We start from the raw sequence: 20,515 nt of genomic DNA on the forward strand, positions 1-20,515 counted from the left end.
CTAATCACCAATACGTGCCTGAAAGAAATCAAGATTTATTGCAGCTTTCCCAGTAAATCATCAATATATTTATGTGGGCAATAGCATCAAGCAGAGTTTATTTTTTGGGAGGTGAATGGAATACGGTGTCCCTCAATAGGGAAAAGGAAATCAAGCACAAGGTCAAAAATCATGTTACTGAGCCAGTAACGCACACTGATTGCTCTTCTTTTTACTTCAAAAGTGGGCAATAATTGTAGTGAAGCAGAAGGAAGAGCACGGGAGGAAAGTATCATAAATACAACGCATGTCCTTATTTTGATGCCCTGTTCGTTTCGTTCCCCCTAGATTTGAGATTGCTAACTTCCCAGCTTCCTTCTTCATTTCAGGGAATGCATTTCCTGTGTGACACCATCACAGAATGCTGGGACCATGATCCTGAAGCCAGACTCACGGCTCACTGCGTAGCAGAGCGGTTCAACCTGATGGTGCAGACGGATTGCGACGACATCCTCAACAACAACAACAGCAGCAGCAGCAGCAGCCATGGCAGCAGCCTTGGTGATGAGGCAAGCAAAATGGGTTGCCCAATAGATGAGAATCAAGGGAGTGACAGGAATATCCAATGACTGGAGAAAGAAATAAAAGCTAGACAAAAGCACCAATGGGCATGCCACTCAGAAAAAAAATATACCTCCCTCAAACCCCATTTAGTTCTCTGAATGAATAAAACGTATTTATAAGCCCTTTTAATTTACTAGGCAAAAAGGCAGAGTCACTGTATTATGTTCAGCACGCAATATAAATCATTTTATACTTATTTTAAATGTATAACACAAAAAAATCTTTATTTTTAAAAAGATTCACAATTAATAGGCATTTTTTAAAAAAAACAACAACCCATCCAATGTTCATTCTTTACGAGGGGGTAAGGCAGAGTCTTGACCCTAGCCTGTTACTAGATCACACAAGAAATTGCTGGAACCATTAGGTGTTAATCAGAGAAGAACTCCATTCGCTTGCTTTTAAAAATAAATAATTTTTTCTATTCACACAGGCTTCCAAAGTTTTGAAAAATTTGTTACATCTCTCAGACTTTGAAGAAACCCAATATTGATACCATGTTTATTCCTAAAGTTAAGGTTTGACACCTAACTCTTTCTGCAAACTTTCCTTCCTAATTTCCACTACTGTCATCTCAGCCAAAACCCACATTTTGTCTAACCAGCTTATTTGTTCTTTAAGCTGTTCTTTCACTTCAATAGAACATCTATTAAATTAGAACTCCAAAGGAACGCAATGTGGGCTTCCGAGTAAGAGCCAGGGCTTTTCAGCATCCCACCCTTTCCACAGGAGTACCACATGCCACCTGAAAAGCCACTTGTGAAAGTCACTGCTCTCTTTGGACAAGACAAGGCGTTGGCTACTGGATGAGGAAGATCTCTGCACAGGCACGGGGCTCTCTGGACTCTGGACTAAGATTGCAACTGTAAGCATACTGGGGAACTTAAGTTCTATTGAAACCAACAGGAGATACTTGAACTATATATATTTATGTTTCACAGTGACAGACACTGGCTTGTGCAGAAACCTGGCATTCTGTAGCAACTACTGGCAGATTTCTATTTCTTTTGTTATTTTGAATGGGCTTCTTTCCACGAAAACTATACAACAAGTTAATGGAAGCATATAGCTTGCCTACAAAGCACCATCTCATCTTAACTCGCAAAAGCTGTGCAAGCTCTCTATGAAGAGAAATCTGGATGTTTCAGAAGTGGCATTTGTGTCATCTGCGTGTTTGAATAGACCAGAGCAGTGTGGGACAGGAGAGAGAGAGAGAGCGCGCAGAGATATTCTTAAAAGCTCACAAATTCTGAACTGGAAAATCCTATTCCACAATTTGAAGCTGAATATGCTGTCAGCATTGAGCACTGCATTGCTATGAACACAGACAAAAAACAAACAAACAGTTCCGTTTGGTAGCTTTATTTCCTTCCCTCCCCATTTTCTCACACATGGAATTGTACACTAGTCGCATTAAGATTTCAGTGCATTTCACAGCAAAAAAAAAAAAAAAAAAAAGGTACAAGGGAATCTTAACACATGTGCATAACCCTCCCCCCCAAATTCCCCCAAACACTTTTCAGACTTTGTGGAAAATGAGGGTGCTTACTTAACCACTCTCGGGTGCATTCGGATAACCTTTTCCCTTAATATGGAAGAAAAAACTAAACACACTTGACCAGCACACACAGAGTTTGAAGGTTTTCATGATGGCAGGGAGAGGCCCCACTGTTGACACAAACCAGAAGATGACAGATAATGGTATATACACTGATTGGAAGACTACATCAGAAGAAACAGAGTAAGGCACCACTCTTAGAAAAATTAAGGTAGCTTGTAGTAACAAGAATGAAAGCCATAAATCAGTACTATTCTTAATTGCCAGCAATTCTTAGACTTCAATAAAATATCGGTATCATAAAAAACAATGGACGTTTTTACCTGAACATGGTTTTCCGGTATCAGATTGCAACTGGTTTTGTATGTAGTCCCATAGCAAAAAAACAAGCCTTCTCAGGTGTTGTAGAAAAACCAAAGCGACGGTCTTTGTACTCAGCGGGCACACAAAGATGTCTGACTCGGAACTTACACAGAAGACAAATGAAATCACTTGCCTGGGCAACCTGTAACACTGACTCTGTCTCAGAGATGATCCATGGAGAACAGTGAGGGGGGCAATGAAGTATATATATATATAGATATTTTAAAAAGGACACATCAGTCAGGTCTGAGCTTCAGTCTCTTCAAAGAGACAGAAGATCTTCAGGGTATTTACAGCCGTTTGCTAAGGAAATGAAGCTGGCGGGAGGTTAAGGGAAATTCTAGAGCTCAAAATTGTTCTGAATTTTATACTTCTGCTCCCACCTTTCTCTCCACAACTCTTTCACATATAGGAAACACCCCATAGTTACAATTCTAATCTACTTTAGAATGTTGGGGTTGTTGTTTTTTTTTAAAAAAAGGTGAGGTTTACGTGACTCCCTCATTCTTCCACAGCCATGCACACATTGCCTCCGAAGAATAATTAAAAAAAGAAGTGTCAAGTCCTGATCCAGACAGTTCAATAACACTGATTCCAAGGTCAACTTATGAAGAGCTTTCCTCTTCAAGGTTTTCAGCAGGAATAATAATTCAGAGCAGCAAAAGGTGTTTCTCTATACGGGCACTGAGTAGTTCAGAAACAGGTGGAAAATGGAGCACAGATTGGGAAGAACTGTTCAGCTATTACTCCAGAAGCAATTCCACTTGGGCAGAACAGCATAGCAGCTCTGAATGCTACTGTTTCTAGAAGATTTTATATATATATATAAAATATCTTAGGCAGCTTTTGCAGTAGGTGTGCTTAGAAAGAATACAATACACAGTTCAGATAAAATCTTCAGCGCCATATAAAATGTTTTTTGAAGTGGGGGGAGAAGACATACCTGGCAAGGTTCTCTCTCGCTATCTTTTGATTTTCTGCAACTTTAAAGTGCCCTAGTAGTTTATTCCATTATGCTTACTTAATTTTGTGCAATTGTATAAAAATCCCAAAGGACTGTTAGTGAGACACAGAATTTTGGAAGTTGTAGGGATTAGAACAAAAGAGAAGAATAATTTTGAAGAAATGTCATCTAGTTTGTGTCTGCTGGTTCATTTTGTACGGCAGGCATTCTTTTCCAAAGAGGGTTATAATAAACCCAGCCTTCTCCCTGCAATTCAAACAGAGAACAAGATTACTCAGTTGAAGAAAAATTCTCCATGTAAATTCAATGGCTAATGCTAATTGTCCTAGGAACTGAGTAGTACACTACTGCCCAGAGACTGACCATAACCATAATATCTGAAACCACAATTTGATCCTTCTCACTATCCACAGTTTAAACAAGCCACAGTTGCCTGAGTTTGGATACCTTCAGGAAACCCACAAATTTCAAATCAGAAGCTGAATTTACAGGTACAAAACTGGAGAGTTGGAAGGGGACTATGCCTGAGGCTCACTATGACTCCCTTACCAGAAAACCAGAGCTTTCTAATACATCTAGGAACACAGGTGACCATTGTTCTCACCCTGGCATCTGATTGGCTACTGTGAGAACAGGAAGGAGTAGATGGGGTTTTTTTATGTTCTTCCAGGAAGCTGCCTTACACTATGCCAGACTATTGATCCATCTAGCTCAATATTGCCCCACATTGTTTGGCAGTGGCTCTGCAAGGTTTCAGATAAGAACATTCCCAGTCCTACTTGGAGAAGCCAAAGATTGAATTTAGGCCCTTCTGCATACAAGTCAGATGCTCCAACGCTGAACTACAGATGAACTGAGTCAGTGTATAGTCTGGCCCTTACAAGACAAGAAAGCCTAATTTTGGACTTTCTCCCTAGGTGCTAGAGATTCTTCACCATAGCGGCTAATAGTTCATGTTAGGAGTTCCCTTGTTCAAATCTCAGCCACAGACTCAGGGAGTGGCTTCAGACAAGTCACAATATCTTATGCTTGCAAGATAAGGATAATAATGCTAACCTACTAGACAGGATTGTTGCAAATGTGACTTATTAATATGAAGCCAAAACTGCAGTTCAGTTCCAAAAAGAAGCATATACATTGAGCATGTAGAGAAACTGAAGTGAAGGCATTAATCTATAAAATAAAGTGGCAAGAAAAATGTTCCAGCAGAGGCTATTTATATTCAACTATCTTCTGTTTATATGTGAGCTTTTCCAAAAAAATGCAAAGAGCTAAGCAGAGGAATTTTTTTTATATTTACAGAGGCAAGCAGTAGCCCCTATGACATGCTGGAAGGCTGGCATTTTAAATATTCAACTTGTGTTGAGTTACTTACATCTTTGACGAAGTACTTAGTTTGCCACGGTTCTCCTGTCTCAGCCCGGAGTCGTTCTTCATTTCTCTGCCGTTCCTCAAGTGCTTTCTTATGCTCTGTCGCCTTATCAATGTCCCCGTCCCTCAGAGACTCTGTCACATGTTGCCACAGCTTCCTGAATTAAAAAAGGTACAGCTGACTTCAAGCTCTCTTAGCAGGTCAGTGTGTTGTCAATACTTGCAGCACATGAGCAGAATTCACAGCTATAATCTTGGCTCCTCTCAGATGAAGAATAAGGTGAATGAAAGGCAAGAAGGAACTGCCACCGTATCCTGGAAGTGCTTTCTCTCCAGTGCAATATAGAATATAACTGTTACCCAACTGAAGAATAAAAATGCATGGCAGCAGTGGAGAACCTCAGTGCAGCCACATTTAACGAAAGTGCCAAACCACTCTGTGAAGAACCTCTAATTCTCTGGGCCATTTTTTGAGAGAGCCTCCTATGCTCATTTTGGTTTTCCTTAGGTTTCCCTAACACATTTTTTTAAAAAACAAAAAACCACTTGGGCTCCCACAAATATGAATGAAAAAGAAGTGCAGGCATTTAAGTGTACCCAGTAAGTGTTAATTGCGAAAACATAAAAGAACTTCTCTTACCTGGATTCAAATGCCCCTTGTTTCTCAATGGGTCGGACTCGTTTTCTTGTGACAGACAGCTTTGTCAAGTCCATGCATTTTGTCTCTCCATTGCTGTAGGTGAATTCAAGGATGCTATTCCATTCACCTTGTACTCTACAGACAACAGTGTTGGTAGCATTCTGTTTCACCTCACCAGTAACCCTAAAAAAAAGCATTCAAAAAGTAAAATGTGACAATAGCTGGATTAGCCCACGCTCTGTATTCATGTAGGGTTACAACTCACATCGTGTTTTTTATTTTATAAACAGAGGAATACATGCAAGTTCTAGTACAGCAAGATTTGAGTGCTCGTCATCTTCTTTGCAAATGTGTTTTAAAAAGCTACATTTCTAATGTTTAACTGTGCAGCTAGTTCAAAACAGTTTTCAAAAGAAACAAAATAGTAAACTTAGGCGCCCACTAATTATTTTTGCACTCATCTCTTGCATTTTACTTCTTTAAAAATCATTGTTTTCTATTGATGGCAGCTCAAGAATTTCATGCCATGGAGGGTTGAGAGAGAGAGAGATAGACTTTTAAATATGTGGCTTGCCAATTAATACTGAACAACAAAGTTTAATGGGAACTTCACCAAATTTGTGAAATCTAGCGTACCAAAAAAGGAGCATTTTGCTTACAATTCAATGCTAGATGAGTTTCTGGTGGTCTCCTCTAAGCTTTCTAAGATAGGAATACATTAGACTGGATAAACGTTCCTCTGCATCAAGGGTGGCTACCCTGTAGCCCTCTGGCTGTTGCTGGACTCCAACTCCCATCAGTCCCAACCAGCATGGCCAATGGTCAGGCATAAGGGGAGCCGCAGCCCAACAACCTCTTGAAAGGCTATTTGTTGGCCACTGCTACCTTAACATGCTGATTACAGAGAAGTATTGCAGATTTTGGATTAAAGAGAAATATGCAGTTTTCCCAACATCCTGTTAAAAATACCAATACCGACCAATACTAAATATGAAATAGTGTCTAGATATTATATTCTATTTTAGGTAAAACTCCCTGAAACCAGATGTTTCCCTAGCATTATTTTAAACCTAAGCAAATGCGAATTGTACTATGGAAGCCAACTTCTGCCTCAGCAATTCAGCTGTGCACAATACAGTTCCGCTCAATAAAAAGTATTTAATAGTAAAGTTCTCTGAAAAATCTATAGTAACATTATTTTCATTACAATATCAACTAGCAGCAGAATCACTATGACAGCATTTTCTCTCTTGTACTTATGACTACAAAAAAGCTCATACAAACACTAATCCAAAGACCCATTGGAAATTGAAACGACAGACAAGTGCTTTGATGTATTTGATTTATTTGAAATAGTTATTGGCCATCTTTCAAGCCAAATGCTCTCTCTCAAGGCACTTGATAAAGAAGCATAAAATTAGGAAGCACAATTTCAATAGCACAACACAATACATAACATTCTGCTATTATTTTCCACTACTTCCCTGCCAGGGGCCAGAGTTCAATCAATCTTTTACAAATATTTAACTAGTTAAATAAATCAAGATGGTTTTAGATGCTGAAAATCTAGTTGAGATTCCTGTACTGCAGGGGGTTGGACTAGATGACCCTGAAGACCCCTTCCAACTCTACAATTCTCTGAAGATCCTTTTCGAGTTACTGAGACTCTTTGACTTGAAAGCGACATTCCAGCAAGCACCAAAAGTATTTCAGAAAAGGTTTAGCTTCCTTTTAAATGTACTTCTCAAGTTTTCAGAACGAAGTGGTGAAGTGGCTTGCTTAGATCAGTAGCAGCAGCAGCAGCATACATGGACTTCATTTTTACAACATCCAGCTCAAAAGAGGAAGATGAAAAGATGCCATTCCCCTAAGTAAGTTACCTGCAATTGATTCTGCACTACATTACACAAAACACCTGCCAACCATAGATACTTACCGGTGAAGCTTGCCACCATAGAATGGTTTGGTATGGAAAGTAATACTTGCAGAGTATCCTGTTTTTGCACAATTAACACTGACTTTTCCTCCCAGTTCTACCCAAGGGACAGTCAGAATTGACCGAGCATATGCACAAGGCAGAGAAAACGTGTATTCCTCTCCATGGTCCAAGAGACTTAAAATACCTGCGAGACAAGAGAAATTCACATCAGCTCCACAATAACAGAAACAAATAATTCATACTCCCCGTACTTATATTAGAGGATGCAGAGAACCAGGACTTTTTTATCATTTAGTATTATCAATGATATATCACTTACTTAAGGTGACAATAGCCCTTTTCTTTTAACTCACAGAGGAGCTACTTGCACTAACAGTATAGGGTTGTATCCAACCAAGCTTGTTTGTTTATAAAAATATTTATATACTGCTATTTCATAAAGTTATCAAAGTGGTTTACAACAAAAGTACATAAAAGCATGCAGCAAAAACCATATTCGAAAGATTAAAACCAGCTGCTGTTCCGTTAGTGCAAGGACTTTTGCCTGTGCAATATAACTTCTTCCCCCTGAGACGACCCCCCCCCCCACGCGCCTGCAAATATGCTCTGGAGGGTTGGGAGATCCCTTGGAATAGATGGGAAGAAGTCCTATTGCATAGGTGGAAATCCTTGCTCTAACAGGAGTTTGTTGTATATACAACCCATAGTATATGTTAGGAAATTATGATCATTAATTGTAAAGACAGAAGATATACCCCGTTTTCCTGTGAGAGATAAAATTCATTGGGATCATCTCCATTTGCATTTTCTACTTAAGAGGCCAACATAGTTTAGAACAGTAAAGCCTATGACCCTCCCCGCGCGCCCCCCCCCCAGCACAATTCCTCTACATTTCTGAGGCTTGCTGGTATCTATGTCTTACTGTGACTTGTCAAACAACCCTACATTACAAAAAACGTCTCCACTGTATAATAAGTTGAGCAACGGAGTAAGATTAGTTTTGGGTGCAGGATGGACGACATCACCTCTCACAAGGAACTAGAGCAAAGCAACAGTTTCAGAAAAAAGGGGTCTGTGCGCCTGAAATTCTGTAGGAAATATCTGAAATTAACAGAAATGTGCAATGCAAAAGAAGCAAAGAAGAAACTGGAATGCATACTAGGGCCAGGACATAGGCATCATAAAAGAAGACACAAAAGACATCATCTGGAGACAAACCTTTTTGTCATTTTCATGTGCTACAAGATTACCGAACTTTGTCCCAGCTTCTCCTAAAACAATTGAGGTCCACTGTAAATTCTGACAGGACTGGAGCCTTGTCTTCTTCTCTGACCAAGAGACCAAAGAGAGGTTGCCCTTGGAAGGAGCACCAATCCTGTAGTCTGTTGCATCTGCAGCTGGCTGGGACAGAGGGCATAAAAGCTCAGCTGCCCTTGGGTGGTAGGCTTGCCACCAAAAGGGTGACACTAAAGGGGTTCATTCCTCATAAGGTGTCTGTGCTTCTTGCACAGGGTGAGAACCTGGACAGTGAATTGTATGACTGGAGAAAGTTGCCAGATTCTCCCAGGGCAAGAGCCTGCAGTGTGAATATGAGGCAGGATTGGAGTGTGGCAGGGGCTGGGCGGTTTGTACATGCTTTTAGTAAAGCTGTTCTTAACCAGATAGATACCTTCTGGGATAACTGATGGGTAGTAGTACATTTTTGTTGTTGGGCTGTTATTTATATCATGGGCTTGTGAAGAGCTGAACATGGTCAGGGAGAGAAATGGCTATGGGAGACAAGTTATCACAGAAGTCAAGTGAAAGGCTATTTACACCTTGATTCTTTCTCCCACCTCTCCCATGGCTGGATTCCTGGGTGGGCAAGCTGGGAGGTGATCTGACTCAGCTCTGCCCACCTGACTACAGCATCAGCACAAGCTACAGAGATAGGGTGGCAATGAAGTGGATGTGGCTCATAGTACCGGTACTTCCATCTACATCACCAGAAAAAACCCTGTCTTGGAGCTGGTTGTTAGGCCAAGAAGACAGTCAAGAAGGGTCACTGCTGGTTTACCATCTAATCTGCTGCTCACCAGCTTATCTGACCAAGCTGATGGGCATGGTGATGGAGGAACCCCTAACAATAGTCCTGGATGATGTCAACATCCATGCAGAGGATGCCTCAGGTGTTCCTTTTCAGGACTTCATGGCCTCCATGACAGCCATGGGGCTGTCCCAAGTTATCAGTGACCCAACACACTGGCCAGGGCACACGCTCAATCTGTTCTTTGCTCCGGATGGAGGAAGGGGTTGACTGGAAGTAGCAGGGGGCGCATGGTCAAACCACTTTCTGGTGAAGTATGGTCTAATGGCTTTGATCCACCCCTGGAGGGGTGGGGTACTGAATTGGATGGCCCACCCTCACCACTGGAGATTAATGGAATCCAATGGGTGCCTAAATGCCCTGGGCCTTTTTCCCAGTGAGTAGAGCAGACAATCTGTTTGAAACTTAGTTGCACTGTTGAACAGTGAAGCACAATGAGCTCTTGAAATGGCCATCCCTGAGCATCTCTGGCACCATGGAACCGTTTCTTCACAGGTTAGATCAGTGTTTCCCAACCAGGTGCCATATGGCCCCTGGGGCCCCCCAGGATATTCCAGGGGGGGGCACAGGTCAAAATTGCATAAATGGGGGGGGGGCACAGCACACAGCTGCCCCCTCTTGGCTACGTCCATGGGCAGGCCACAGGAAGGAAACAAGGTCGGAAGGGGGCCACAGTTGGAAAAAGATTGGAAAACACTGGGTTAGCTGACAAGTAAAGCACAAGTGGTGAAACCGACCAAACATGAGTGAGCCTATTGTGGCAAGTGGCTAATTGCAGCATTCTCCACTTACCTTCGCCAACCATAGTCACTCCTATTGACATTCCTAGGAATTTACTTTTAGTCCAGACGTGAGCATTGACACACATATTCCTTTCTACACATTCGGCATAAAACCCTGAGACTGGAGGGTGATGGGACACTTGTTCCGCTACAAATCTGACTGTGTGGTAGTCCGACTCTGCTTGTTCCTGTGACTCTTCTGAGACAGTCCCTTGCTCAGAGAGGGAATGGGACGAAGAGTTACTACTCGTGTCGGACGGTACTCGGCTCCTCCACGAGCAGTGAAACGTTTCCCCGATGATTGGGTTGTATGGCTTTTTCGCTATCGCCCCTTTGCGACCTTCATGAAAGGAAGTGAGGTAATATTCCACAAAGCGGATCATCCTCTCCTCGGGGCTGGCGCCGCTGGAAATCGCAAGGAAGAGATCTGGGTGGGACATGAAGTCAGCATACATTTCCAGCAAAGAGCGTTTCTCTAATATAAAAGTGGGGAGTACCACCTGAAAAGAAAGAAAGGCATGAAGCACACCTAAAGCTTCGAATTGCAAGTGACTGGATAAGGGTATAACGCTTTTCTAAGCAAAGAGCACAACCTTAACTAGTGCAAGCAAGAGGAAGACATGTTACTTTGTGTATTCTTAAAACGCAATGAAATACTTCCTCCTTCTCCTCTTCTTTAGGTGTTCCAACACAGTGGAGGGTGGCTGTCTGAAGCTAAGGCATCACTTATACTTATCGGGGCTCCCTGAGTGTTCTAGAACCCCGATTTTCCAGGGCTCTGAAATGTACACCAAGCCTCCACAAGTGCAGGAAGCTTCCCATTTCAGTCCATGGTGGTCAACAGGAATGACAACCTGGGGTGAGATGGAGCTAGTACACACACACACACACACACACACACACACACACACACTGAGCAGATTCCTTATTACCCAAAAGAATTCCTAAATAAACAATTCTGAGAGCGCAGTTCAACTAGCTGATATAAATTCAACTGGTAGGAATGTCTTTAGCGAGGGCTTTTTTGTGGGAAGGGGAGCAAAGGCTTAATTCCAAGTTAATTAAGTTGTCTGTGCAAATCCAGATGTGGCTGGGCCAGCCTTCAGTTCCAGAAGCACTTCCCTCTCAATTTCAAAAAGATTAATGTTTCAGTCACTTACTCTTGTTAAGTCCATGCCAAGTTTGAGTTGAGACAGGAGATGCAAGATAACGCTCCGCTGTTCTTCCACGGCTCCAAGGTCATCCTCTTTAAGTTCACATGTATCCTCTATCTCCTCATCTGGGTTTATTTCCTCTGGTTCCTAGTGTAAATTCCAAAAACAAATGACACTTCAAATAATTTACCAGCCCTAAATATCTGGGCTTTATAACTTAATCCCTCTTCCTCCCAAGCACGACGGTTCAGTCATCCTCCCAAACCTCACAGATAATCACTCATGTCTCAAGCAACATCATTTGTAGGAGTGATACTGAACAAGCCACTTAACAACAGTTAAGGCTGCAAGCTTCAATTAATAGCGTGATCCTGAGAATGACGAATCAGAAGGAAGACTTAGTTGCCTAACTAATTTCTTGGGCTGACTGAAGAGAATATCACTGTTCATCCTCCACAGACACACTAGCTCTCTTCTCCCTATGGAAGTTTTATTTTGTAAAAAACCACAAATTTTATTTTTAGTTTCTCTACAAAACTAGCCCATATGTATGATTTCACTTCTAGGAATAAGAGACACAAGCTAGTAAAGCTGACAGCACTCAGTTTAAACCAATGTCAGTGTATCTCTTCTGCAATACGGGTGGGATTTCAATATGCTCATTTTTTGTGTCTCTAGGGTGCTATTAAAATAGGAATTATTATACAATCTGGATTTCTACATTGATAAAAAATAAATAAAGATGGTTCAACAATGAATAGTAGCCTTTGCTTACAAGTTCTTATGCTGTCCAGGAGCATTCTTTAATGATCTCAAACACCCACCTCAAACACACTCAGGGTTTGGGTAATATGCACATTTACTTGATCTGTTAATTAAAAGCTGGGTGTTTCATCAATTGCGTTTTAACTTCAGCTGATAGACCTGCTTAACAGATAGGTATAATCATATTTTGCCTTTGATGGAACAATTTTTTTTATATTTCTAGTACTTGCTTTCAATTTCCTGAAATGAAGAAGACAAAATCACTGAGTGGGAAATTTAAAAACCCACTTTAATAACAACTAAATGTAAAACAAAAATAAGAGGAGTAACATATGTGATGTTTAATGCTAATGATGCTCAGTTTCTCCTATGTAGAATGATGACTTCAAGTATTACAGATGGAAAAAAGTGGGAACAGTAAAAGTTCTCTGACAGACTTGCCCTGAATATAAAATGTGCCAACACACAAAAAAGAAATAAATGAAGTATAGCCTGCATGTATCCATGTGTCACAGATTATGAAGTTTACTCTCCCAGAAGGAATTCCTGCTTGTCCTAAGTGGAATAGCCAACTACAAAACGGCTATAGACCAAGCATAGAAGAAGTATTTAGTAAGATGACCTGGATTGCCAGACTCAAAGGTCTATTAGCTCCAATGACAGAGAGGGAATGATATATTCAGTATCATGTCTCACCTTGGAAGAGGCAGACTGAAGACAAAGACAGATAAGGCACACCAAGTATTTGTTTTTAACTAATTTTAATACTGTGTTTTAAATTGCTGTATCCCACTCTGGAACCTTGTGGTGAAAGGCAGGTAACATTCTGAATAAACAACAAGGAGTCTTATCCACTTGGCCACTATGGTATCTATCAAAATGAGCAAAGCCTTTTCAAACATACGGACCCAGGAGTTACCCTCCATATTCCACAAAATATTTGTCAGTGATATTAATAAAGACTGCTTATAGAACAGAATAACTGTGAATGCTTATTGTTCCCATGTCCCATTTGAAGTGCCCTTCAAAGCTATACTGAGTAGATATCTTCCTTTAATAGTTCCTCGGAAATGTGCAAAAACATTTCCCCGCTCTTCCCTGCTTTCTCTACAGGCACCAAAATGCATCAGTATTTTAGGCTGTGACAACGATTCTCCAACAGAAGGTCTGGGAATGCCAGTGGGTCCCAGTGCACTTTCAAGTGGGCCTCACGGACACAGCCCACACTGTGTCTCTTCACTTGCCCGCTCTGCCCCTGCCATTTTGGTTGGACTGAGGCCAGTACCAGCACTTCATTGTCGAGAAAGATGGGCAGGAGTCAGAGTTGGGATGGGGGAGGAAAGGGAGTTTTCCCTTCTCTGAGAGGAAAGGGCAAGAGGAATGGAAGGAAATTAGAGATGCAAAAGGCTAATACAGTGGTACCTCAGGTTACAGACTCTGCTAACCCAGAAATAGTACCTCAGGTTAAGAACTTTGCTTCAGGATGAGAACAGAAATCGTGCTCCGGCAGCGCAGCGGCAGCAGGAGACCCCATTAGCTAAAGTGGTGCTTCAGGTTAAGAACAGTTCCAAGTTAAGAACGGACCTCCGGAACAAATTAAGTACTTAACCCGAGGTACCACTGTACTTAAAAATAAGTAGCAACTGGAAACAGAAAGAAAGGCGATGAGAAGAAAGCTGTTGCAGAAGAAAGAAGTGAACATAAAAGGGTAAGGGAAGAGGGGGGGGGAACTGGCAGCTTAGGTAGATAAGGCACAAATGTTAAAGGAGAAGAAATAACAGGAGATGAATAAAGACTTTGAAATGGGGTGGGGGGAAGAGTATAATATAAAAAGACTTCTCCATCTAGAGCCTCTGAATCAGCAAATTCTACCTAAAACGGGCTGGCTGAATCATACCACCTCAGGGCCAGTATCTGTACTGCGGAACTTCTTGCCACAAGGAAATTGCTCTGCGAGGGAATTTAGAGATTTCTGAAGTGGAATTAGATATCAAAAAAGAACGATGTCAGTAACTGCCAGCTGATTATGCCTGTCTCCATCTCTACCTGCCACCATTTTGTAATTGTTTCTGCCCCTGCCCTGAGACCCAACAGTTTTGTAAGTGCTAGCCTTCAGTCCTCTCGAGTGGGGTAGAAAGTTTGAGAACTGCTGGGATACCTGAATTAATTTTTCTGGGATGGAACTATGGTGGATATTCATCCCAGTGCGGGCAGAAAAGTAGCTGAGAGAACAGCCACATTCACACTGCTACTGCTATTGTGGAAACTCAAAAGCGTTGCAACAGGGCTTGCTCATTCCAGCAACTGGGAGAGAATACTAAGGAACAGGGGATACAGGAGCAGAATGGCGGTTGGGGGGCAGCAAGAACAGCATAGGAAGCGGGCTATGAAACTGACTCTTGCCTATGGCTGATGAGGGAGATGTGATTTCATTTTAAATCATCTAGTTTCATCTTACTAAATGAGTTTATTTATTTGCTTGTATTTGCATTTACTTGTATTCCTCTCCCAGACTTGAAGTTCCCTGCTCACGGCATACTGCACTCCAAATTCTATTCAGTTACATACACTCATCATTTAGGAATGCTTGGGTGTGTGGAGATTTCTGCCTCAGTGAAGAATGGGTTGGGCACCAGGTCTTTTCAGGTACAATTCAGTAACTCTTCTAGGTAACACCGTCAAGTGCTGCAAGCAACAGGGTGTGTAGTGGGAATTTGCCATCTCCTAGAGCAAAGTATGGTGGTAACCAGGGAGAAGTAAAGAAAAGCTGTAAACAGCAGTCATCAGAACAGGAGCAGCAGCCACGACGGGGCAGGCAGAGAAAGGGAGCCTATTTTCTTGCATTGTCTCTCCAGGGTGCGAACAGCTGCTGAACTGTCAGTAAGTATGCTGGCATCACATTCTTCCAGTAAGGGTATTCCACTTCTGTAACTCAGTTTCTTGTTTGGAAGCAACCATGATTCAAAGCCTAGCTTTGGCTTCCAACTCATTAAAAAAACTTAAACACATCACACACACTTTAAGTAAACTTTAAATCAAATGGGCAATCACTAAATTTCTTCATTTTTAATGTGGGAAATGAAGAAATGACAGCATCCGTTCACTACAACTTTCATGGTTTGCTTTCTGAAATATGGTCGTATTACAATTTTTTAATAGCTTTCATTATACCCTTTCAATTTAAGATATTTTAAGATCAGATATGTAGTTTTACAATGAGATCTTACAGCTTGTTGCTCCATTACTATTCTAATCTGCTGTTAATTTTTAAGAAAGGTATCTATAGATTAAGTGACAAAAAATATATATTAAAAACATCCAATTGCATTCTCACTTTATCTTGACTGATCTGGGCATATATACCTGGAAAGGTTTTCACCGTTTAATCTGCTTATGGCTTTGTAACTATATTTAACTGCATGGGATTTATTATAATTTACTTAATTATTCCTTTCATCAATGCTACCTTTTCCATATTTCCTCCTGTTAATGACAGGAGGGGAAAAGCTACAACTTAAGAAGTGATACCTGTACTGATACTGTCTTACTTTTTCCTGTTTACACTCACAGAAACTGTTTACACTCTGATTTTTCTCAATGATGCCTACTCAAAACAGTAGTATATTAAAAGCCTGAACCGTCCCCATTTCTTAAGTAAAGGAGGAAAAAACCAAAACAAAGCAGACAACAGGGGCTTTCATGTTAACCTTACCCTGGTTAGCTGACCGGAACCTGAAATGGACTGCTCCTCTCTGATCGATGATGGCTTGTTTTGATCTGCTGGGAAATTCTGATCTGCTCCATTTTTGAAGTGGTTTGGCAGAGAGATCTTTGGTTCCAACCAGCTGATAGTTGTCCCTGAAGCAAACGAGAGTTTACGCTGAAACTTGCTCATATTCTAGAAGCGTATTTTGTTTTTAGAAAAGGCAACTGTCATTAAGCAGCTTTACTCCCCCCCTCCCCCCAAAATGACTAAAAAGCAACTGAGCTTGCTCAAGAAGCTACAAAAAAACGAGGATGGGTGCAGGAGAACACCACCTCCTCGGGTCATTAGAATGATGCCTGTGATTGGGCCATGATGAAACACACAACTTGCTCCAGCGGAGGAGGAGATGGGGTTACGAAAGGTGTAATCAGACACCAGTTAAAGAACCCAATAAGACTGGGTTGTTACGTAATCCCTTTGGACAGGTTGCAGCATCAACATTCTAGCAACACCATTAGGGGAAAACAATTGCAAACTGCAATTTATTTCTAGGAAGTAAAGCTAAAACTAAAGAACACACGTTTTGCCAGAGGTCTTGTTGGGGCATTGACGGGGTGGAGGGAATACTTGGTTTTGCACAGTTGACTAAATCTCTGTTGAATAAATAATAGTTGCTTGAAAATAAAAGCTGCATCATTTGGAAAACTGTCACCCGTTCGTTTAATGATTCTGGTGTCTCCAATTACCCCCCAGCTAGTCTATCGGAATGGATACAATTCCTCATCAATAATGAAAATGTTCCATTCTGTTCTCAAAGGCTAGTGTGTGTAGACTCTAATAATGCCCTATTAAAAGAAACACATACACAAACTTGAATAAAAGAACAGTCAATCTGGGACATAAACATTACTGGTAACTTGGCATCTTCTGCCGATCACAGTGCCGGATTCTGAGCTGAGCTGTTACAACATACAAGGACCTGGGGAAGTTCAGCAGCAGCAGCTATCTAGGTTGACTGAACATTCCCCTTCGGGTATGATCTGAAGGCACATGAGGCCACCACCATTTGGAAACTAAGCAGGTCTGGTCTGGTCTGGGTCTGGTTGGTGCCTGGATGTTGACCACTTAGGAATGCCATGTACACCATTGTGAATTCCATGAAAGGAGTGATGTAAACTCATGTTAGGCAAATGCTAAAGTGCAAGCAGCAAAGTGGGAACGTAAGATCTCCAAAGTACTGAAGGCATTTAAATGTTTTCCCTATTTTGCACAGAAGAGAAAGATCAAATCAAGGCTTTATTAAAAGAAGACGACAGAGCAAATATAACTCACCAGTAGGTAAGGACCCTTTTTGTTGCGATGCATGCTGGAGCTGAAGAATGTGGAAACAATCGTTTAAGCAATTCATTGTGGCCATAGAGGTTGCCTTGAGCATCAGGAGGTCTTGGTCCAAGGAAGAAAGATGGCCAGAGGAAGGAAGACATTCTATGTTCCTTATCAAGTCTCTCTGTTGTCCCTCAGCTTGCGACATCATCTAGCAGGCAAGCAATGCACAAAAGGCTGAGGTTTGGGTCATCTGAAACATCAGCTGAACTCTTATTTACCTAAAACCCCTCGTTATTCAAATTCAGTGTGCCAACGTAACATTACGAAAAGAGCACTCGGGCTTCATCCAATCCTCTGAACTCTTCAAACATCCAAACTATATAGATTGTTAAATGAAGCTACTTCTTACTTCAGTGGAGGCAGTGGAACAATGTCCTTCACCATGCCCAAGAGCTAACGGCTAGTTATGGGGGCACAGGACAGGTCATACGTAGCCTGCCTCCCAGCAAAAAGGAACAGCCAAGGGCTCAGCAAAAACATCTGGGGTGGGTGTGTCTGCCTCCATTGCCTCCCAGGCCTCTGCCTAATTATAGGGCCTGCCTTGCATTGCAGAAATGGCTTGAGACCTCAGGTGGTTCTTTAGTCAAATTATCTTGGGAAATAACTCTATCTAAACTCACCTAGCCAGTTTTTTTGGCTAACCTACTCATTCAAACCAGCAAGAACATATTGCATATTCAGACTAAATAAGCAAACACACACACACAAATCTATTTTTAAAAGCATCATAAGATGGTGCCAATCCATTCCTTTAGAACCATAATCATATAAATGATCACATTCCACTCCTTTGCTGACATCTATGGTAGCAAATTGTTAGTTATTTAATTTATTACTATTGCATTTTTATTGCCAGGGAGAGGCGATTGTGAGCCTTTTTGTCTCACATTCTAAAATAACACAGTTAGCCTTGGTTGGGCCAGTGGGTTGGGGTGGGGGAAGGTGGAGAAGACAACCATTTACTGTGAAATGTCTTGGGCTGAACCTGAATGGAAGAAACATTCGTGCTAATAATCTACTACACAAAAGTATCAGCCCTATATTAAAAAGAAGCACTACTCTTTCCTCTACTCAAAACAAGTTTTATCTTTTGTGGATGCTTCAGATGGGATGGAAGCCAGGTAAGATATCACATATCTCCAGAGTCCTGCACCTTCCCTCTTGTCTTGTCTTAACCCTCCCACCCCCCGCTCTCTGAATGAAATACTTCAGCATTGGTTTTAACCACAGTCAAAGATTAATCACAATTCTTCACCATCTTGAAGCCTCAAACCTGTCCAGTTCTCTGTCCTGCTTGTTCTTAATGCTCTTTTTAGACAGAGGAAATCCAGAAATGTGGTATGGTTAACACTGCCAGAGCAAAGCCAAGCACCAACCTAGAAGTTAAGACACAGTAGCAGAAATAGCTCTGCTTTGGATTTATTGAGACTTTAGAAATCCACCTTTTGAATCGAACTAGGTTCACCCTGACGTTCATCATAGCTGGTGCTCAGTAGGAATGAGGAGTTACCATATCCTCACCCCTCAAAACCCAAGGGTAAAAGGATGTCAATGGATCCTAAACTCCAGTGTTTTCGACTTTGTTTTGAGCAGATGATGAGCAGGCAGCACAGGACGTCCTGTCCATGATCACTTGACAGAGTACTGAGAGCACAACTGGGTCACTCTACTTTTTGGCTATGTGATCTATTATGCATGGCGATCTCAACCTTCTGTAGCCAGCAATGAGAGCAGATTACATAGATAATTCACTGCACAGCTTATTCAAACGAATATAAGGGAGGCTACGAGAGGGAGACTGATAGAATTTCATCACCATCCAGTGCTACATTCCAGCCCTAAGACTTATTACAGGAGTGATGATGGAACTAGTCATGTGTTTCCTGCTCAGTTTCCTAATTTAAAGAATCATGGTCCAAGCGTCTGAGCTTGCTTTTCAAGAAAGAGCCAATCCCAAGTTCAGAGAGTAAGGTATCTCCCCACCCCTGTTAGGTCAAGATAACACCTGTAACCCCTTAGTTCCATGTGTAAGATTTTCTTTCTCATCATGAAAGGATTATTTATTTATTAAATTTATGCCTTGCCTTTCCATACAAAATACTCAAGGAAGCCAACAATAAAATAAATAAGAATAAGTCGCAACTACCACCCCCGGGTATCCAGATAAAGAAGTATAGAGAATGGAAATAGCAGTTTATTAATTACTAGTTTTGTACTAGCGACCCATGATTAAGGCAGCGAAGAATGAGAGCCCATGTTGAGCTCAATGCTCACTGCCAACCTCAACCTGAGTAGATTAAGGGGAAAGTAACCAGAATACGTTAATGACGCTGCAATGTGTAAATTACTATTATCATAAATTCAATTATCGTGCTGAATTTCAGATAGTACAGGGACTGTTTGCTTCCCAAAGCAAGCTATTCTTAACCAAGAAACTGGTAAAAAAAAAAGTTAAGATTATACTAACCTCCCGTACATCAATTAAATGATCTGGCTGCAAAATGGGAATTCTCCTCCCAGCTGGCAGCTTGTGATGCCCAACATTAAAAAAGGAAGCTGCATTTTGGCTGGGTCTTCTTTGCACACCAGGGGAGCCACTTCCTTGAGATGCAAGAGAGAAGCTGCGAGATTTCAGAGGAGGATTGTTCTGGTGAACAAACATACATATTAGGAAATACTTGAAAACTAATCTTTAAGTCTCCACCTTTTTTTACTTATATACATATTAAGTACATAGATATACTATTAGAATATGCACCCAATAATTTCGAAAACCCTGAGGACTGGCTAAATCATCAACATATATTCAGGCCTTGACCAATGCTAAATATTCTTCAGAATGCGGAACTAGCACCCATGGGGCTGCTGCTCCATCTCCCCCACCATAAAAGAGAACAGACATCTTCTCTGTTGTGCAGTACGCACTGTACACCTACCGTATTTTTCGCTCCATAAGATGCACTTTTTTCCTCTTAAAAACTAAGGGGAAATGTCTGTGCGTCTTATGGAGCGAATGTGTGGCCCCCAGCCCCGCAAGCTCTAGGAGCAGCGGCAAGGCTGCCTGCAACCTTGCCGCTGCTCCCTGACCTGTTTTGGGGGCTGGGGTCGGGGGAAGCTTGGGCTTGGGATCCATCCCGCTCACTAACTTGGCTTCTTTGCTCTTTGGGGCTGGGGGGGGGGAGGGAAACCCGGGCTTCC

The 20,515-nt window shown here is 41.6% G+C and overlaps 2 protein-coding genes across 8 annotated transcripts in view; one reads left to right on the top strand and one right to left on the bottom strand.

Moving 5' to 3' along the window:
• LOC114604090 (TGF-beta receptor type-2-like) overlaps positions 1–2,993 on the top strand; it is a 38,891-nt gene extending 35,898 nt beyond the window's left edge. For all 5 annotated transcript variants that reach the window (XM_077935092.1, XM_077935084.1, XM_028743896.2 and 2 more), the window contains one exon: positions 369–2,993. In XM_077935092.1, coding sequence (XP_077791218.1) covers positions 369–608 — 240 coding nt within the window. In that variant the 3' untranslated portion in view covers positions 609–2,993. The remainder of the gene's footprint in view (positions 1–368) is intronic.
• OSBPL11 (oxysterol binding protein like 11) overlaps positions 1,950–20,515 on the bottom strand; it is a 45,405-nt gene continuing 26,839 nt past the window's right edge. For all 3 annotated transcript variants that reach the window (XM_028743862.2, XM_028743871.2, XM_028743882.2), the window contains exons 5-13: positions 19,785–19,964; positions 17,264–17,465; positions 15,938–16,083; positions 11,467–11,607; positions 10,317–10,806; positions 7,436–7,622; positions 5,500–5,682; positions 4,864–5,017; positions 1,950–3,734 (exon numbers count right to left, since the gene is read on the bottom strand). In XM_028743862.2, coding sequence (XP_028599695.2) covers positions 3,657–3,734; positions 4,864–5,017; positions 5,500–5,682; positions 7,436–7,622; positions 10,317–10,806; positions 11,467–11,607; positions 15,938–16,083; positions 17,264–17,465; positions 19,785–19,964 — 1,761 coding nt within the window. In that variant the 3' untranslated portion in view covers positions 1,950–3,656. The remainder of the gene's footprint in view (positions 3,735–4,863; positions 5,018–5,499; positions 5,683–7,435; positions 7,623–10,316; positions 10,807–11,466; positions 11,608–15,937; positions 16,084–17,263; positions 17,466–19,784; positions 19,965–20,515) is intronic.

The sequence above is a fragment of the Podarcis muralis genome, chromosome 1, assembly GCF_964188315.1.
Source record: "Podarcis muralis chromosome 1, rPodMur119.hap1.1, whole genome shotgun sequence".
In the NCBI taxonomy this organism is placed as follows: domain Eukaryota; kingdom Metazoa; phylum Chordata; class Lepidosauria; order Squamata; family Lacertidae; genus Podarcis; species Podarcis muralis.